Source organism: Corvus moneduloides, chromosome 3 (assembly GCF_009650955.1).
Source record: "Corvus moneduloides isolate bCorMon1 chromosome 3, bCorMon1.pri, whole genome shotgun sequence".
In the NCBI taxonomy this organism is placed as follows: domain Eukaryota; kingdom Metazoa; phylum Chordata; class Aves; order Passeriformes; family Corvidae; genus Corvus; species Corvus moneduloides.
In genome coordinates, this window is record NC_045478.1 from 7,464,396 (window position 1) to 7,484,304 (window position 19,909).

The 19,909-nt window shown below is 36.5% G+C and overlaps 1 protein-coding gene across 2 annotated transcripts in view; it reads left to right on the plus strand.

Moving 5' to 3' along the window:
• ATAD2B (ATPase family AAA domain containing 2B) overlaps positions 1-19,909 on the plus strand; it is a 75,938-nt gene that overhangs the window by 11,576 nt on the left and 44,453 nt on the right. For both annotated transcript variants that reach the window (XM_032104035.1, XM_032104034.1), the window contains exons 2-15: positions 4,541-4,695; positions 6,151-6,197; positions 7,222-7,375; positions 9,434-9,536; positions 10,077-10,185; positions 11,340-11,456; positions 12,506-12,581; positions 14,369-14,467; positions 15,404-15,515; positions 15,992-16,107; positions 16,869-17,043; positions 17,825-17,913; positions 18,698-18,857; positions 19,786-19,876. In XM_032104035.1, coding sequence (XP_031959926.1) covers positions 4,541-4,695; positions 6,151-6,197; positions 7,222-7,375; positions 9,434-9,536; positions 10,077-10,185; positions 11,340-11,456; positions 12,506-12,581; positions 14,369-14,467; positions 15,404-15,515; positions 15,992-16,107; positions 16,869-17,043; positions 17,825-17,913; positions 18,698-18,857; positions 19,786-19,876 — 1,603 coding nt within the window. The remainder of the gene's footprint in view (positions 1-4,540; positions 4,696-6,150; positions 6,198-7,221; positions 7,376-9,433; positions 9,537-10,076; positions 10,186-11,339; positions 11,457-12,505; positions 12,582-14,368; positions 14,468-15,403; positions 15,516-15,991; positions 16,108-16,868; positions 17,044-17,824; positions 17,914-18,697; positions 18,858-19,785; positions 19,877-19,909) is intronic.

The window sequence follows — 19,909 nt, forward strand, 5'->3', positions numbered from 1 at the left end:
GTGGTCCTGGTTGTTCTGGATCACAGCTGGAGTTTGCTGTGTCTCTCTTTTCTGTTGGATCAATGCGGTTGCACTAAATTTTGTTTCTCTCTTTGTACCTTCTGACACTATGTAAAGTCATTTTTTGATTCTTCTGTGCTTGCTTTTTCTTTGTTGCTTTGGTATGCTTGAAGGCAGTTTCTGACATGATGAAGGTTTTATTAATTCATATTCTCTGTGTTCTCTCAGCATGTGAGTGCATTTGCTTCAGTGCCAGTGTTTCATTAGGAGCTTTGAGTTCAGTGCATTGGTTCCTTCTTCTGCAATTGCATTATTAATTTCTTAATTTTTAAGTTTGATGCTTGTATCATACCTTTCTAGTCCCAGAACATTTTCATGATATCTACCGTTAAGTAATAAGTTTCTGGGTTGAAACTGAAGTGCTATTTTTAATCATTAAAGGTATAAATGGTTTGAGACCCAGTTCCTTGAGGGAGCAAGTTGAGTGCTGTGGAATCATTAGACCTATTCTGCTATAAATGGGAGGAAGCAGTGGATAGACTGCTCTCTGTAAAGGCTTCCCAAATTGAAATTAATTTCCTGTCTTGTTCTAGCATATCCCAGTTTGGGTAGTCTCTTGAGTGTTACGAAAACTCTATCTCCATATTTTGCTGTGGGTAGGTGAAGGTTCTGGATGGTAGTCTAAGTGTGATTTGATTCCCTAGAGCTTGAATTTTTAAGATTGCCTGTTAACTGGAAAATGAAGCTTGGGTTCTTGGTAATCTATTTAAAATTTCTGTGATTTCAACTTTGTAGTGGAAATTGTGATTTCAAATTTGTCACTACTTCATGGTAAAACATTTTCTGTGTTAGTGCATCTTACACAGCATGTATCCTGACATAGGTTAGTATTTGGACTTGAGTATCTTAAATTTTAACTTGGTTTGTACTTGCTGAGTTTGTGTGTAGAGTTAATATGCAGACAAGTGAGGCTCAGCTGAAAATAACAGCCTAAACAAAGAATAACCTAATTAAATAAACCCCTTAATTGCTAGTCTGGTTCCTTAGGCAGCTGCAAGGAACTGATCGCTCATGTGATCACACTGACAGCCTGCTCTTCCAGTTTCTGAAGCTATTTGCCAGTATATGTTCATTTGACAGCATTAGAGATCTCAAAGCTACTCAGCTTTTATAAATTTTGTGAATATTGGTAGCAGAGGGAGATCTGAAGTAGCAGAATTTGTCTCCATTGCCAGTATTTTGTTTTAGCTGCCAGCTGACAGGACAAATGAGGGACCCTAGCCGATCATGAGACCAGAGGCAAGGCACTGGAGGAAACATAGAGAAAGGTGATGATAGGAGACTCGGAGGAGTTTGGCTTTTTGCATGGAATGGGGTGGAGATGGACTAAAGGAACCTGTGCATTACTAATTTCACTGCTGGCAAAACAGCTTTAATGTTACCCCTTGTAAAGCTTTGTTGCATGCTGCTTCATCTTTCCTGGTTTCATTTTCTCTGTCTCGCTTAGCCGGTTTCAAACTGGTTCTGTGGCTTACCTTGAAACTCTGCTTCTATCCTTTGCAGGGGAGCTTGTGTAGTTTCGGAAAGTAGTTACTAAAATTGACTTAAGCAGGGTTGTATTTCTCTAAGTCCACAAGTAAACTCATTACTGAATAAAGCAAAAAGTATATACACAAATGCTTATAGTGTTTAGAAGTGAATATGCAGGCTATTAAAATTTTGTAAAAAGTTGGTAATTTGTAGTTTCAGAGTGTTATGGAAAACAGCCAGGTGCTGTCCATGTATTTTATAGTGCTGTGCAGGGTGTGGGTGTTTTGTATTTAGGAATGCTTGTTATTACTCTGCTACCACTTTGACCAAGTCTTCCTTTTAAGTACCAAATTCTATTTCATCTAATTTGAAGTTCTAATTATGAGCTTTTAGTATAGATATTATTTTGAGTTACATTGTTTCATGTCCTGAAGAAGTGAAATAATGAGGAAGAAAAAAGTAAGATTTTTTTTTTTTTTTTTTAACTAGAGTTAAGTGAGTCTTGAGATTGAATCTTCGTATAGACCTCTTTCTTCCCTGGATTTATCTTGACAGGCTAAAAATTACCAAAGCTAAATCTACTTTTAAAATGACATATGAACGTGGGCTGGTTAACATTTAATACTAGTTTTCAGTGTTTAGTACTTTTTAGTATCATCAAAAGTATTTATAAGTATTATCACCTTAACATATGTAGTAAATAAATACTATATCATAATGAATACTGTATTAATTTATTAGTGGTATTATAAGTATTTAGTTAATATTTGTTAAAAATATATATTTGGGACAAAATGTTAAGGTGTGATGCAGACAGCCTATTTCACTTGAAGCTTTCTGTTTCTACAGACAGTGGTCTTGTCTTCAGCTTGTGTTTTTTTCTTGCACTATATTTTGTACTTGTCTGATCCCTCATGAAATTCTTAACATCATTGACAAGGTAGGAAGTTCATGTAGCAGAAGGAAAGTGAGCTTTTGAAGCTCTAGTGAGCTGGTCTAGTTTATGGGTGGGTCAGAGAAACATCAGAAGATGATCAGAGGACATTGGAGAGGTGCTGTGTAGTCAGGCAGAGGAGTGCATGGACTCTCCCTGTGTCACAGTGGTGCTGAGTTGTCTTGTCAAACTGCACCCATACATTTGGATTTCACTTTCTAAATACTGTGCTGTGATATTGTCCTCCTCTCTTAAAAATTAAGCATTTTCTTTTTTCGTTTTCTTGATTACATGACACGTGATGTTGAAGTATCTGGAGTATAAAGCAGATTGTTGTTGTTAATAAGCCTGATGAACAAATGGGACTTCTGTGGTGATCTCCGTGTGTATAAATAAAATTATCTTTTTGTCATAGTTGAAGTGCTTAGTGACAATTCCTGGACCTTAATATTTGAAAATTGGTTCTCTGTTGTTGCAATAAAGGATATTCAGATTTTTAACCATAGAATCATAGAATGGTCTGGGTTGGAAGGAACCTTAAGGATCATCTAGTTCCAAAACCCTTGCCATGGAAAAGGACACCTTCCACTATCCCAAGCTGCTCAAAACCACATCCAGCCTGGCCTTGAACACTTCCAGGGATGGGGCAGCCACAGCTTCTTTGGGCAACCTGTGCCAGGGCCTCACCACCCTCACAGGGAAGAATTTCTTCCTAATATCTAACTTAAACTTGCCATCTGTCAGTTTAAAACTATCTCCCCTTGTCCTGTCAATACATGCCCTTGTTAAACCATCGCTTTCCAGCTCTCTTATGAGCCCCTTTAGTTACCGGCAAGTTCTAGGAGATCTCCCTGGAGCCTTCTCCAAGCTGAACAACCCCAACTCTCTCAGCCCGTCTCCACAGCACAGCTGCTCCAGCCCTTGGATTATCTTCCTGGCCTTCTCTGGACTTCCTCCAACAGTTCCATGTCCTTCATATGCTGTGGGCCTCAGAGCTGGACACAGGACTCCAGGTGGGATCTCTGGAGTGGGGACATAGGCAGGGAGAATCCTCTCCCTTGACTTGCTGCCCATTTTGCTGCTGATGCAGCCCCGGACACTTTGGCTTTCTGAGCTGCAGGAGCTCATTGTGGGGACACGTTGAGCTTCTTGTCAAGTAATACCCCCAAGTCCTTCTTCCGTGGGCTGCTCTCCATCCATTTTCCACCCAGCCTGTACTTGTGCTTTGGATTGCCTGGACCCAGGTGCAGGACCTTGCACTTGGACTTGTTGAACTTGATGAGGTTTGCCCAGGGTCCCACTGGATGACACCAAGACTGTTTTGATGAGCTAAAATTTGTAGTTGATAGAATTCTGGTTTTATGTTTTGTTGCAGTAGTTCACCTCAACAGAAGCAGATCCTCTGTAGTTTGCTGTCTTCTCATTTCTTGTGTACAACTCTGAAGTAATCCCTTGCTATGATCTTTGAGTTTCTGTCTCTGTTACCTTCAACAGAAAAAAGGTCCCTTTTGGTACTCTTTAGGTGCTTCTTAAAAGGTGTTAAGAGTAAGCTGTTTAGTGTGCATAATGCTGTTAATGAACATGTTGGACACCTCCTGGCTGTGTGCTGGACCGTTTGACGGGTAGAACAAGGTACTGGAAAACTTACAAGAAGGAAGAGTGTTTGTTTAAGAGTTTTAAAGACAAAGACAACATCAATAGAATAAATAATTGCTGTGTTTTTAAGTATCTTAATTTTCCTCAGTTGTTTTCTCTCCTTATGGCATTACTAGCTCTTTTGCAAGTAAGGTGAAAATAGCAGTGTCATGTTATGATATAAAAATTACAATGGGTTATAGAAACAATACTTGTTCAGAAATACAGAAAAACTATTATAGAAGTTTAATATTTGAAATTAAATATTTTCATAGTTTCTGTTAATGTTTTCAGAATAAACACTTTTAACATTTTACACAGGTTGGTCACTAAGAGTTTGAGAGAGACTTTCCTTTTACTAAGCTGAAGTTTACCCTTTTCCTGTAAGGATATCGGCAAATGAGCCAATTAAGTATGATCTGATGCTTTTTTTCTTTTCAGAAAGATGAAGGTAGTGATGCTAGTTTGAGTGATAGCCACATATCTCCTCCTGCCAAACGTACCTCAAAACATGCTGATCCTGTGTGCAAAGACAAATCAAAATCACGCAGTACTGGGCAGCGAGAGGAATGGAGCATCTCAACTGGACAGTCCAGGTAATTGATGCCAGGAGAAGAAGGAACTCATACCAGTTTTTCCTGTTTTGTTATCCCACTTACACTACTTCTGCAGTCAGCTGCAGCTCAGGAGTGTACTTCTGAAGCATGTTATTTTCACACCATTTTCTTCAGTTTAAGACTCCAGGAATGTGGATTACATCAATTCTCTCATCTCTATTTCCTTTCTATGCATATTTGTGCAAAAAATAGAAAGTAATTTTATTTGAGATGCTGTCTGAATGTTAGGTTCTTGATGCATCCGGATTTAGTAATGTAATTGGTATTTTTATGTACTCAAGCTTTTTGACGTTTTAATTAGGGAATCAGTGTTACCATCTTTAGGGAATAGATAACGGTCAAGTTTATTTCTATTGTTGTTCAGCCTAGTAAGTAAATTTTACTGAATATAGCCTCAGTCCTGCCACATTTTTGTAACTTGAAGCTGAAGTGATTAATTTTATTTTATAACTCTGATTTAATAGTATTTTACAAAGCATTCTTGTGTTCATAAGGTTCTTCACATGATTACAAGTAATTATGAGACAGTGTACACAGTATGTTCCTGATCCACAAACTTTCAGTTGATACTGATTCTTTTGTAGATATGTATTTCATATTTATGTACATGTCAAAATCATTCTTGTAATGCTTTGTATAATATAAGAGTGACTCTAAATCACTACTGGACTGCTAGGATGAAGTTTGCTTAAAAGCTTTGTAAATCTCAAAATAGACCTCTTTTGTTTATTTTGCTCTTTAAAAACAGAATGAATTAAATCTATCATATTAATGTGCCATGGTCATTGGGAATGTATTGAAACTCGTGCACCTTCTGTTTCTTTTGTTTATAAGAGTAGAGTTGTACTGGACCTCCTAGAAATGTCAATATACCAAAAGAAATATTTAATACAGCCAGGAGAATTTAGATCATTGTGTCAAATGAAATTTGGCCAGGGTGCTGAAAATCATATTGTTGCTCATTTAGAACCCACCGCAACATGTCTTTGCATCTGAAGTTTTTTGTTGTTTCTGCCAAAATCCAAAGCGCTGTGCTAAACAGTGATCTTGAGTCACTAAGACTTTTCCCAAAAGTTTTGTTACTTCTATTGGTTTATCTGAGGTGTTGGAATGATGGTTGCCTTTGGAGAGCTATACCAAGGTTCTGTTCTGAAATTTAAGGGGAGAGTTAACAGGACAAGGGCATGAGGAAAGATGAGGGAGATTAATCAAAGAGATGCTTTGACAGTTGGGGGGATTCATATAATTGGTATTGAGCAGTTTTGTTTTCACTAAGGTGTTGGGCATGAAGCAGACTCTTCCAAGGCTACGTCTCGCAAAGGTTTTGAAATCAGAGTATCATGGAGCATTTTACAGTCAAAGTTCTATTTTCGCTGTGTCTTCTGCTTGACCTAAGGAATGTTAATGTGATTTGTGTGTCTGATTGTTTCCTAGGTTAACTTCTCAGCCTGGTGCTACACTACCAAATGGACGTAGCTTATGTAAGTGAATTATAGCAAACCTTTTTGTATCAACTTTCACATTAAACAGTTTTATGTCAACAATTTTCAGTGACATACGTTTTTGATAGTTTTACTGATTACTTTGACCATTTTGACCAGAAAAGTTAATGTTTTGACTCAGTTTTCTCCTGTCACCATCTTGGATACTCTTTGTGGATATGGGGAACATTTTTAGATGAAAATCCATTTCTCTTCTCAATTCAGACCTCTTGGCCATGATCTCAGTGTTTTCCTTAATTCCCAAATTACTGTTATGAACTAATTTTGGCCTTCCTTTCCTAGTTGGTCTCTTTAATTTACCTACTCTCTTTGCTCATCTGAAATTTGGCCTTCTGTGGTTCTTAACATTACTTGACTCTGCTATTGCTTTAGAGAGACCTGCCTTGTCTGCAGCTCCTGCTACCTTGAACAGTCTTCCTAAAAGCTTGTACCTTACAAACTTGCCATTTCATTGCTTATCTCAGCTAAACCCACTTGGTCTTATGTGTCCCTTTTTCATCAGTTCTGTCTTGTTCTGTGTTGACTCTGTGTAAAGTGTTATTTCATTAAGCATATTTGGTACTTTATTATTTATTCTGGTGCCTAAGGAACGATCAGCAGTGGGATCTCTTTGTTTGGCAGTGTACAAAGTAGCTGGTGTAGATTTGCTTGTGAAGTCAATATGTTGTATCTGACCTTTTGATACTGTATTTGAAAGACTTAAGAATTGAAACTGCGGGCCAAGTGTGCATTTTAGTGTTGATGTTAACGTAAAAATATTGAATGCTTAACTGAATGCCAAATTTTCATCATAAAATAAGATTATCATCTAAGGAAATAAGCTTGAATATGCAGAAATAACTTTTAAAATAACTTCTTTAGGAATAAAAAAATACAGTTCTTTAGCTCATACTGTGCTTAATAACTTTTGGTTTATTGTCCTTGCTAAGTATTCTCTTACTAATTCTTGTTTGTGAAAATGTTGTTTTCTGCATTTTGAAGTAGTAATACAAATTTCTCTTAGCTCTCAAAAGCCACCCCCTTCGAGGGGAAAAAAAGGGAGATGGGGACCATGCTTGCATAAACGGAGATATAGAAGTCAGAAAAAGTTGTCGGTCCAGGAAAAACAGATTTGAAACTTTGAATCAGAGTTTATTGTTTGATCAGCTAGTAAACAGGTATGTGGGGATACTACAGTTGTATTCACCAAGCACCTTAATGATTTTTTAAAATTAGAAACCCCTGTGTTCCAGTGCCATGTCTCTGTTTTACTGTGGGGATGCATTGAGACAAGCTAGATTGTGGTTTGAGTTACAGCTGGGTCTGTGCTGTGGCTGCCATGGTATCCATGCTCTAAATGCAGAGCAGCTTCCCAGGCTTCCATTGAAGAGTAAGTTACTCTGTGTTTACACCTGGATAAGGCTGTATGTTGGCAGTTACTGGAGAGTGCCTGAGTGCTGTAAATCCACACCCTAGTTTGTTTCTTGGTAACCTGTTTATGTAGTGATACCTTAAATGTCATGTAAATTGGTGATTAGCAGCAGTGCTTGGAAGCATTCTAGATTTTGCTTGTATGATTTTGATCATAAAATATCAAAAGTTTGTAGCTTTCTTTTGTTTTTGTTTTTTACCATTTGTTAATAATTCACATAGGGTGGGTGTCACTTTTTGACATTTACTGTGCAGACAAAGTAGGTCAGACAGGGAGGCATGGTCTGGTCTGAGCATAGGAATGGGAGCCAGAAATGCTTATTTTTGAAATACTATTTCTCTCTAGCCTTGGGCAGGTCACTTAATATGTCCTGATTTTCCCACCTGTAAAACAGGTTTTAACAGTCACATCTGTGAGAGACTGCTCTCTCTAGTGCCGTAAAATGATTTAAACATAAGCATTTAATTGTCAAGTATTATCTTTATTGTTAAATGTATTCTGTTGAATCTTTAATTTAATTTTCTTTTTCATCTTACTCAGTAACTATTTGGTATCAGTTTGCAAACTTACATTGAGTTACATTTATTTTTCTAGTTGCAGTTGAATCTCCCTCTCTTCATCAACAGTAGGAAAAAGTCTACCATGAAGGTTGTAATTTGATAAGATCATGGTACTGAAGTCTCTATATGAGCTTATACTGATAACAGTGTGTCCCATAATCATTGGAGGTTTTTAAGAACAGGTTAGACAAAAGTCTGTCAAGAACTGTTTAGGCATTCTGTAGTGTGCTCTTGCCTGGCAGAGCACTTAGACTTTTCCAGGTCCCTTTCAACCCTATTTTCTTTGGTAGCAAACTGCAGCATGATTTTACTTGAAATGGTTCTGTCACACATCACAGATATTTTGAAAGAATTGTTTAAAATTGAGAGGAGCTCTCATAATGAAATCGTGACTTTACTGACTTATATCACCAGAACTTCCACTGTCTTCTTTCTAGGCAGGCTTTCACCCTTTAGATTTACTTTTAAACAGCTTGAAAAAAAGGAAATGAAAGTTTCTGTCTTACAAATATTATACAAATATAGTAAAATTCCAGTTGAAAGCTACTCTAATCACCATGGAGAGCAGTAACATGGTCTTCAGGACAGGTGGCCAAATAATTCACTTGGCCTGGCTAGTACTGTGTCGTTCTCTTCCTTAGCAGTGAAGCATCTTGGCCAGGGTTATTGCTTATATACCACCATTGTTTTGGCAGCTGTTTACAAATACTCGAGAAAATGAAAATGCTGACTAATTAAATAGTAGATGAGGAATGGTAGTGAGGTCAAATTCGGAACAACGAGATTCTAGATGTTACTGATTTAACAAAAAGAAAATCCTTTATGTTCTAGTGTCTTTCTGAGGCCATGGTAAGAAACTGTAAAGCTTATGGGCTGGAGGCATTAATTGCATTCCCAGTATTATAATTGTAGGTAAAAAGCTTTGCTTTCTTATTTTGCAAATTTAATCTTACCTGACACCTAATCTTATGTCTAAGCAGTTGCAAATATATATGCTACAATTTATACTGAACAAAATTTTTTAAAAAGTCTTTTAAAATGCTACTGTCTAATTTGAACTCCAAACTTTAATAGCATCAGCATTTCTTCTTTTACATACTTCTTAGTTTATATTCGTTCAGTTTTATTATGGTTGGGTTTGTAGTTAATTGATAGACAACTTAAGATGTTGGATGCTATGTCAAAAGTTCTGCATGTTACTGTTTTGACTTTTTTGTGTGTGTTAACTGTTGCATATATTTTAGTACTGCTGAAGCTGTCCTACAGGAAATGGATAATATTAACATCAGGAGGAACAGGCGATCTGGGGAGGTAGAGCGGCTACGGATGTGGACAGATACAGAATTCGTAAGTGCAGAGTTTCTGAGCTCTTGGATAAAAGGCATACCAAGGCAGAGCATGTTTGTTTTTGCAAACACCGTACATTTGTCTGTAGCTCTATCTAAAGGTTTCTGATTTTCTTCAGTGTATACCATTAAACTTGATAAACTAAACTTTGATAACTAAAATTCAGAACTAAATTAATGGATATACACGACATTATGTTTTCTTTATTGACAAATTCAGTCATGCTGTCATGCTGTGCTGTGGTGGTTCTTCTTTGGTTTGAAGCATACTCTGGTAGCTTGGAAACAGGACCAGGGACTATCATCATCTTTTTTCATGAAAATGGCTTGATACTGATGTTACTCTGTATTAGATGGACTAGGTTCTGCCTGAGAGACTTACTTTAGCACTGTTAAGTGAGTGCTTTTGTAGTCTACCTGTGGAGAGCTCTGCTGGAAAAACACTTGAGGGCTAGGGATTGTGTGGAGCATTACTTACTGCACTAAGACTGTGAGTGACATGGGACAGTGCTGATGGGAGTACATGTGAATTTTATTCCAGGAAAACATGGATATGTATTCTCGAGTGAAAAGGAGGAGGAAATCACTGAGGAGAAATAGCTATGGGATTCAGAACCACCATGAAGTGTCCACAGAAGGGGAAGAAGAAGGTATGGGTTGTAAAAAATTGTAGGGGTTTGTCTCAAATACTTACAAAACAAACTTCTTCACATAAGGTAGCAATATATTGCACTACAGAAAGCAGAACAATGCCTGGTTTCTAAATGTTTGTATACTACATTTCCTTCCTTCCATTTTTCATAACACTAAGTCACTGGAGCTTTCCTTACATCCCCTGTAACAATCTGGTGTAAGCCAAGATGTGATGAATTTAGTCTACAACTATGTGTGTTCTAACTGACTTGATGTTTCTCCTGTGCTGAGTGGCAATTACCAGAAAGAATTTGTAATAATTAGGCTTGCATCTTTCCTTTGGGGGAAGGTATTAATTAAAGTCTGTTTTCTGTCCATCGACATTTTAGAAGGCTTGTAAGGGCACAGCTGTATTTGAAATTGTACTTTACTTTAAAAATCTGAGTGAAACTGGTCAATAGGTTCCAAAATTACTGGGAAAGAAGGGATTGTGGCTGACTTTGATGGCCTGATCAGCATCGTGGTTGGCCTCCTTAAGAAATCAGACTTAAACTTTAGGCATCCGTACAGGTTTCAGCATAGTCTCAGTTTTTAACTAAAACTGCTGTGGAAGGTGTGGTGTGTCCCAATTAGTAAGAATGCAGTCCTAGTTCTGAGATGCATGGATGGAAATTCTGATCCTGTTAACAGATGGGCCTAGGTTGTGCCTTCATACACAAAGTGTATAAAGTGTATTTCTGTGTTCCTTTGCTTTGTGTAAAAATGATGCTGTAAATCATAAAGTACTATTTTTCATGCTGTGTCAAATATTTGATTTATTGAGGCTCCTATGGAAAAGAAAAGAAATGCATTATCCTTAATTTGAGGGATAATTATTGAAGGAAAAATACAGCAGATAGAAGTGATGTTTGAAGTATTTTCCAGCTAGAGCTGTTTTGAATACATTTATTTTTCTTTTACCTTTCCAGAATCTTCTGCAAAAAACTAGAAGGAAATTTAACAATGTGCTGTAGATTTATTGTGGTCTTCAAATTTCCAGTGATTTGCCAATTAGTGTTAATTAATATATAGGCAGTAATTCTCAGTGACCGTTAAAGTGTTAATTTTTTAGGATGAAAGTAGCTCTGACATGAAGTGGAAGTGTTCTGAAAATATTTTTACCCCCCAACAGAGTCTCAGGAAGAAGACGGAGATATAGAAGTCGAAGAAGCTGAGGGGGAAGAAAATGATCGGCCGTATAATCTCAGACAGAGAAAAACTGTTGAGAGATACCAGGCCCCTCCAATAGGTGAGGAACCGGACAGTGCTCATGCTGTTCTGCTCTTCTGACCTGCGGAATACCATGGATGTGGGGAGGGAATAGTTGGATGGCTACTCTTCACCCCTGACCGAGTAACAGGGATGCAGCAGCACTGTGTGATTTCCATCCTGACCTGTTGTGGTTCACCACATGGATGGGACTGCTGAGACACAGTCTGTCAGTTTGTCAGTGGTGGTGGCATTGCTGCCTCATTGAACTCTGCTGGGCTCAGGGTTGGAGGTGAATGGGGTTTAAGTCAAGAAATACTTGGCAGAAAGCAATCTATTAAATTAGGTGATTACATAGAAAAAATAGTTACTGTTATGCCTGCTTCTCTTCTTCAGTAGTAAGCCTAATTCATAACTGCAGATAAATAGCATAGCAGCAGTTATCACAGATGAGAAATTTAAAGTATTTCAGTTGGAAGGAATCTACAGTGATCATCTAGTCCAGCTGCCTGACTGCTTCAGGGCTGACCAAAACCATTTTATTCAGGGCATTGTCCAAATGCTTCTTATGACAGGCTTGGGGCATCGACCACTTCTTTAGGAAGCCTGTTCCAGTGTTGGACCACCCTCTCAGTAAAGAAATGCTTCTTCCTGTCAAGTTTGAGTTTGCCCTGGTGGAGCTTTGAACCATTTCTGCAAGTCAAGATCATAGAATGTGATTTCTCTGATAGAGAACTGCTGTGGTTTATTTGTTCAGAGAAATTTCAAAATGTCCCATATTATCAGCTATGAAGAGGTTTCTGTATGGAGTTTCATGTCCTGCAAATAAACTAAAAATGCTAGTGCCCTGAATGAGTTACATTCTGTGCCATGACAGACACAGCTCTGATAATTTGAGAAGGGTGAGGATGGAATTCCCATGGCTGCATCCAGCCAAGTACAGTGATAGTGACAAAGTCCCCTGCCCAATTACTTCCTTAATTTAAGCTTTTGGAGAAACCAGTGATAACCTTATTGATGAAGTGATAATCTAGCACTTACGTGCTACATTTAGATTAGTTTATAATTCTTTTGTAATTGATGTTACAGTGCCAGCTCATCAAAAAAAGAGAGAAAATACACTATTTGATATTCACAGATCTCCTGCAAGAAGAAGCCATATCAGGTAAATGTCAGTCTTTTGGTATGTAATTTGTTTGCTTTCCTTTAGTACATTCTGGTAGCTTTTGATTTTTGAACCATTCCTGAGTGAGTTGCACAGTTCATTTATGCATGTGAGTGGGTCTTGAACTGTATCTTAGGTTCAGACCCTGATCAGCATCCAAACAGGAGTGTCATGGCACTTCGTAATCCCAGTAGAAGCTTTGTGCTAAACAGAATGGAAACAGGTGTGCTACAAGTACTGGAAGGAATTCTGCATGGCACAATGTAGCTTTTTCTGTAAGGCTGTATATTTAATATTTAAATCCAGCACATCAGTTTAACAAATATCCCCTTTCTGTTCTACAAAACTGAGCAAAACAGGTTAATGTTTTTTGTTTTCTTTCAGTTCAAATTCCATCCAAGAATTATCAACAATTTAATAAAATATTTAGCAAGCATAATTTTTGACTCTTATGTTTTGTGTCAAAGAAGTCTGGAATGTACCAAGTTGTCTTGGAAACTGTCGGTAGGCTTTATGTAACAAAACAGATGAGATTACAGCTTAAAACATTTTTTAAAAAATAAACTTAATAAAAGCTTCAAAAAGACAAGTCTGTCCATGAACAGAATCCAAGTAAATGAATACTAGTCATAGCTGAAACTCTTGTCTTACTGCTTAACTTAATGGCATAGTGAAAATACATAAAGTAAATAAAGTAGCGGCTGAATGTTAGGATTCTAAAGTTTCTTTTTAATACAAATAAGAGTTGTTTTTTTTCTCCTTGTGTGACTTTTTTTGTAATCTCTGGACTTGTACTTACTATTTATATATGAAGAGTGTGAAAGTTATTACCCCTTCAGTTTTAGCCTGCTCATTACTCAGCCCTCATTTTATCCCTTCTTGTCAAGGCACTGTCATAAAAAGTCTTCCCAATTGCGTGATACTCTCTTTGATATATTTTGAAATGTATCTCATTTTTGGTCATTGAACAGTAAAACTGATAGACCATGTTATCCATTGGCAAAAACCAGTTAATTCAGTGCATTATCATGTTCATACAGATGATGCAACTCACTATATTCACTTAAAATTGAAGACTTTTTACTAGTAGCCAACTTCTTCATGCAAGAAAGTGCTGAATTTTCAAAACCAATATCAAACTCAACACCTTTTTGTACAGACGATTTAATGTACATTCTGTTGTATTTCTGAAATACTCAGTTTTCTGAAATACTGTCATACTAAAATAAGAAATGATTCATTCAGACTTTGGATAGTAATTTTACATGGATTCAGATCAGAAGTACAGGTATTTTGAGGGTCTGTTCTGCTATTCAGAATTAATAACCTCATAAAAAGAGACTATATACTTTGTGAAGTATGGAATTTTTTCAAAGAATATTTAAAGGAAAAACCAAACTGAGTAAGGAGATCTTGGTATGTCTGTTATGTTAGAGGTGCCTAAAGTGGTTGGAAGCTTTCCTAAGTACAGTTGCAGCTTATTGATTGAATATTCAAATCACAGTGCTGAGGTGACGTGGACTGGACCACACTTCTTATGGGGCTCTACTGTCCTAGTAATGTTCATGTTGAAATCAGATAATCGCTGTGGCAGTAAGAGCTGTTGTTCCCCTCTCAGATTATTTTGATACTTAATGAAGCTAGAATTTGCAGGCATCTCAGTACTTACACTACTTACTGATCAGTACTGTACTTGCCATTTCAGTTTCATTTTTATAGAAGGACCAAAACATGGCATTCTACTCCAAAAAAGACTGAGTTTTCTGTTTGTTTTGCCACTTCCATAGGAGAAAGAAGCACGCCATTCACAGCAGCGATACAACCTCTTCAGATGAAGAACGTTTTGAAAGAAGAAAATCTAAAAGCATAGCCAGAGCAAGAAATAGGTATCAGAACATCCTTGGTCTTTAGAATGGTTTGATTTTATTATTTATCAGAAAATAAACAGAACTAGACTGTAATGTTTTATGAGTTCTGGAGACTTTTGATTCTGCCTGTAATTACCTGCAGACATGGTTTAGGAGGAGTGCTGGTTATATATTAATACAGATTTTGGAGTCTTATGAGTAGATTAATTAATACTAGTGATAAAAAGATGGAAATACAGGAATAGCTGTTTGATTCAGTTGGGTTATAAAAGATAACTCCTGTTGGTTAAAATATTATCATCGGTGTAACTTGGTCCCAGTTAATTCAGTTGTACTCCCAGCTCTTCCCTCTTCCTCTTGTGTAACAATTCATGCGTTCTACACACCCAGTGCCTATTTTTTTGACCTTACATGTATTTAGCACTAATCTAAAAGTGGAAGATCTGTAAGTAAATCTATTCACCTCCACAGATACCTAAGTAGGAAAATTCCGCAGGAAATAAAATTTTCCTCAGCTTTTTTCCATCTCTTCCTGTCTGCCACATTGCTCCCTTTCCGATCACAAGGAATTCAAGCAATGTACCAGAAGTGTAGTTCTGAGTGTAACCTGTGTCTTACTGGTACCTTTCTTCCTCCCTTTACCTGTGTAGTTGGCCTGATGTAATATCTGTGTAGGGGCTTAAAGGAAGGAAATACTGTTTCATCTGTGTTTAATCAAAATAATCTGTCCAGCCTGGTTCTTCAGATTGAAATATGTGTATAGAAACATAAAACTATATTAAGGAACTTACAGATACGTAACAATGATTGCCACAAAAAAATAGATTAGTTTTGTTTACCAATCTGGGAAGGTTATCTCTTTATGTAGTAAAAGGCATTTAATCTCTTGGTTCTTCTCCTCCAAGCAGTGAAAAAAGAACTGTATTTGTTTGGTGTTTGTTTGTTGTTGAACAGGTGCCTGCCTTTAAACTTCAGAGCAGAAGACTTAGCTAGTGGAATCCTTCGAGAACGTGTGAAAGTTGGGGCAAGTTTGGCTGATGTTGACCCTATGATTGTTGATAAATCGGTAGGTTTTGTTAGAGCTTTTTATCTTCCTTCCCTCAGTTATGCATAAGCAGAATTGACTACAGCCTCTTACTGAGTTTGAAGTAAATTCATAAAAAGCTCACTGATATTTTTTATTTTATTTTATTTTATTTTATTTTATTTTATTTTATTTTATTTTATTTTATTTTATTTTATTGTTACCAAAGCTTTTGTCTGTGTTTTTTGGACTACAAAGCATTTGCTCTGGGACTCAGGCTGGATCTTTGTAGATGTCCAGGTGTCCCTGGCACAGTTAACTTGCAAACCAGATAAACCTCTTGTGGGCAGCCAAGAGATGATTTTCTCAACTATTTTTTTCACACTTCGAAAATTCAGGGAATTCCTGTTGGTCAATGCAGTATTTTTTCTAATTTGTTTTCAAATGTTTTATAAATAAAGGTGCTCTTGTGGAACACTGTTACAATATAAACTTTGTATGCTTTTTTTTCCCCTAAGGTGTGTTTTGATAGTATAGGGGGATTGAGCCATCATATCCTTGCACTTAAGGAAATGGTAGTGTTTCCTCTTCTCTATCCAGAAATATTTGAAAAATTCAAAATTCAGCCACCAAGGTAGGTGTATGTACTCTTACTGTTGCATTTTTTTATTAAGCGCTGAAGAATTGAAAACACATAGGAGATTGATTCTTGCCCTGAAGGGTTTTACAGTTCAAATAGATTTATGTGTTTGCTACTCCACTTGTCTCAGAATATGTAATAAGCAGGATGAAGAGTTAAAAAAATTTAGTTTATTTTTCTTGTGGTAGGACAGTAAACTTTGTGATTTGGTTAAAGAAAGAATTCTCATGTGTTCTATTTAGTAGTACCTTGCCTTTTTTTCCCATTATGTTATTAAATATTTTACTAGATCAAGCAAAATGCTGATGTTTTTCTCAGTAATATTATACTGTGATTTTAATATTTATTAATCAGTTATCTTGCTGTGTGATTTAAATGGATACATGGTATCTAAGTAAATTGACATTGTGGGGATATTTTTGTCACTTAATTACTTTATTCCAAAGAAGTAACAAACGCTGATTAAAGTGTTACCTAACTTCTAATATTTGAAGAGGTGGTATTTAACTAATGTAAAAGAAGACTTTGGAAACTTAATATGCCTTTGATTAATGTTCTTTGCAGATCAAAGTTCTACTGATTTGAAAGCATAAAACAATCTTAGATTTTATGAAGTCATGCTAATACACAAAATAATAATACAAGATCTTAAGTCTTTCTTCTCCAGGCTCCCTGTCTTCATTTTAAAATTTGACTTGGAGTTTTTCAGGAGACGTAAAATAAGTTTGTGACTGTGTTGATCCATTTATCTTCAGGGGCTGTTTATTCTATGGTCCTCCTGGAACAGGTAAAACCTTGGTAGCTAGAGCTCTAGCTAATGAATGCAGTCAAGGAGACAAAAAGGTGGCTTTCTTTATGAGGAAAGGAGCAGACTGTCTCAGTAAGTGGGTTGGTGAATCTGAACGTCAGCTTCGACTCCTTTTCGATCAGGTTAGAACAAAATATGTTTTTTTCATATGATTTCTCTGTATGTTGTATTTTGTGGTTTAGGTAGCCAAAGGTATTTGCAATTGAAACAAATAACTACATTTTCATAAATTAAGCAGGATTTTACCAAATGGCATACTTAGACAATAAGAATAGAGGAATTCTGAGTAGTTTTTCTTTCTCTGGAAACTTAGAGAAAGAAGTCTCTTGACTTGTCCATTAAAGAAGCAAAGTAGTTTGGGTAAAAATTGGGGAAAAAAAAATCAGTCAATGAGTTTGAGTTTGACTGGCATGTTCAAAATAAATGCTACAGGGGGAACTGCATGACTGCGTTGGTTGTGTGTCTATTTTAATGTTCTTTTTTGGCTTAGAAGAGATTGGACAGAACAGAGAATCACACAAAGCAGTAAAATGCAGTAGCTCAAAGAAAAGTAGCTGTCAGATAGAGATGTCTAAACAAACAGATTGTGAGCAGATAAGATCGTGTTCTCTCTAACTGACTGGAAGGTGTGTGTTTGTCTTTAACCTGTGCAGCACACAGTAAAACTGGTACACTGGTGCCATCTTGCTTACTCGAAGCAGACTGCACTCAGCTTTGCTTTGAAACACTGCTGAATTGGAAATTCAGTTTTCATTTCAGACTTTACACTTTTTAACAAAGATGTCTCAGTATGTGTGTTAGTTTAGCATGTTAATGCTTTCTAGTGAAACCAGTTTTCAGTGTTGATGGATAAATCAGGAATTAACAGTGAATTCAATTTTTGTTTTATATATTGCATACCAGGCATACTTGATGAGACCCTCTATAATCTTTTTTGATGAAATAGATGGCTTGGCTCCAGTTCGTTCTAGCAGACAAGATCAGATTCACAGGTAATATTTCTTCTATGCTGCCATTATCTTTGTATAGGGTACCTTATCTAGGTGAACTCTTAAATGTAATTTTACTCATTTCCCAGGAAAGGTTTTTACTTTTTCTGAAGCCCACTTACACTAGAAAGGACAGATTGGTTTTCTGGTGTTGAAAGTCATCTTTTCAGTCCTTCTGGCAAACTGTAATTTGCTGGGAATTGAATTGCAGTGACAATTACCCTTGAGCCACATTATTAACTGCAAGATTTCCACAGCCATTCCTTGGTTTGCTGTTTTGTGATGTAAACAGATTGTCTGTTACCAGCCCAATAGAATAACCAGTTGAAAAATTTTATTCTAACATGATGAACTGTAATGTTCTATCAATGAACTGAACTCACCTGTGATTTTGATTCTAGATGGTGTGATGTACAAACATGTCTTGTGTTGCTATAGTGTCATTTTTAAAAACATTTTTTACAAAATGTTTGCTGCTGGCTGAAATTCTTCATAGCTGCTTTCAATCTCAGTTTTGGTTCTGGGTTTTGGGCTCTGTTTGGCAGCACACTTGTACCTGTCATTCTATAGGTGGTAGTATCTATGTGTCCATCTCTGCTGAGAGAAATAGGACAGAAATTTGGGGCCAGCAGACCAGGAGGTCAGTGGAACATATGAGACTTGAAACTGTTGTGCACCTGTTTGTAGCTTAGCTTTTTTTCTTTTGAACTTACTAATGTTGCTTTTGAAAATGCAAAAGTTCTTGCAGTGTTCCCTATACTTTCTTATTCTGAAAACTCTCTTTTAGCTCTATAGTGTCTACTCTTCTTGCCCTCATGGATGGACTGGATAATAGAGGTGAAATAGTTGTAATTGGTGCTACAAACAGACTGGATTCTATAGATCCTGCACTCAGGAGACCTGGTCGCTTTGACAGGGAGTTTCTTTTCAACTTGCCTGACAAGAAGGTAAAACCTGGAAAGGAGATTTATTAATCAGCATCTTTAGTATATTAAACATTTGAATGCCTGACAGCCAAGCTTATGAAATAAAAATATTTATTCTTGCTTGTAAGAATGTTTAATTTTAGTAAGATATTTTTAGTACAAACAGATTATATACATAAAGTTGTATTGAGCTTCACATCTTCAGGATATAGCTAAAACTAAACAGAGGTAAATTATTCACAATAAACTGAATTGCTTATCTGAAAACTATGGATTGGTATAATGAACCCTATTTGGGGCTTGAAACTTATGGTAAAGGAAAATAACTTTAAATCTTGTCGACTTCTAAGCACGTAAAAAATGTAGATGCACAGCCAGATTTTACAATGTTGACAACAGAAACATTTCAGTTCTTTATTCTAAACTTACATAAACTCCACCATAATACTTCATGAATTTATACTTAGAATTAATTTTATTTTCTTTCTGGATAGATGTATTTGGATTTTATAGAACTTTTAGCTGGAATCGTTTTGGGATTCATGTTTATGTGCTGTGCTACTCAGCAATACATTAATTGGTGAGGCCTTTGACAGTAGAACCTGTTAACCATAGGTGCAGTAATTAAAAATGAAATTATAAAACTATGACAATTCCTAATAGAACATGAGTTTTGATCAGTTCATGTATAATAATGTTGATTAAACAGAAAATAAAATGTGGAACTGTTGAAACAAATACTGCTTATATATGGAATTAAAAAAGAAGGGAAAAGCTTTGCTCTTCAGAGACTTTTGAGTGCTAAGTTCTATTTTATGTGTCTCAGTTACATCAAAAGCAGGTAAAGTAACTATAGATGCACATGAATAAATAATACTTTTTTCTATGACATGGTTTTGGCTTGCTAGTTTTTTTAATCTCATTTTCTTTTTTTTTTTTTTTAAATCAGGCACGAAAGCACATTTTGCAAATTCATACCAGGGATTGGAACCCCAAATTGTCAGATCCTTTCTTAGGAGAACTGGCTGAAAAATGTGTTGGTGAGTATTATGATGTTAGTACTTTTACTGTAG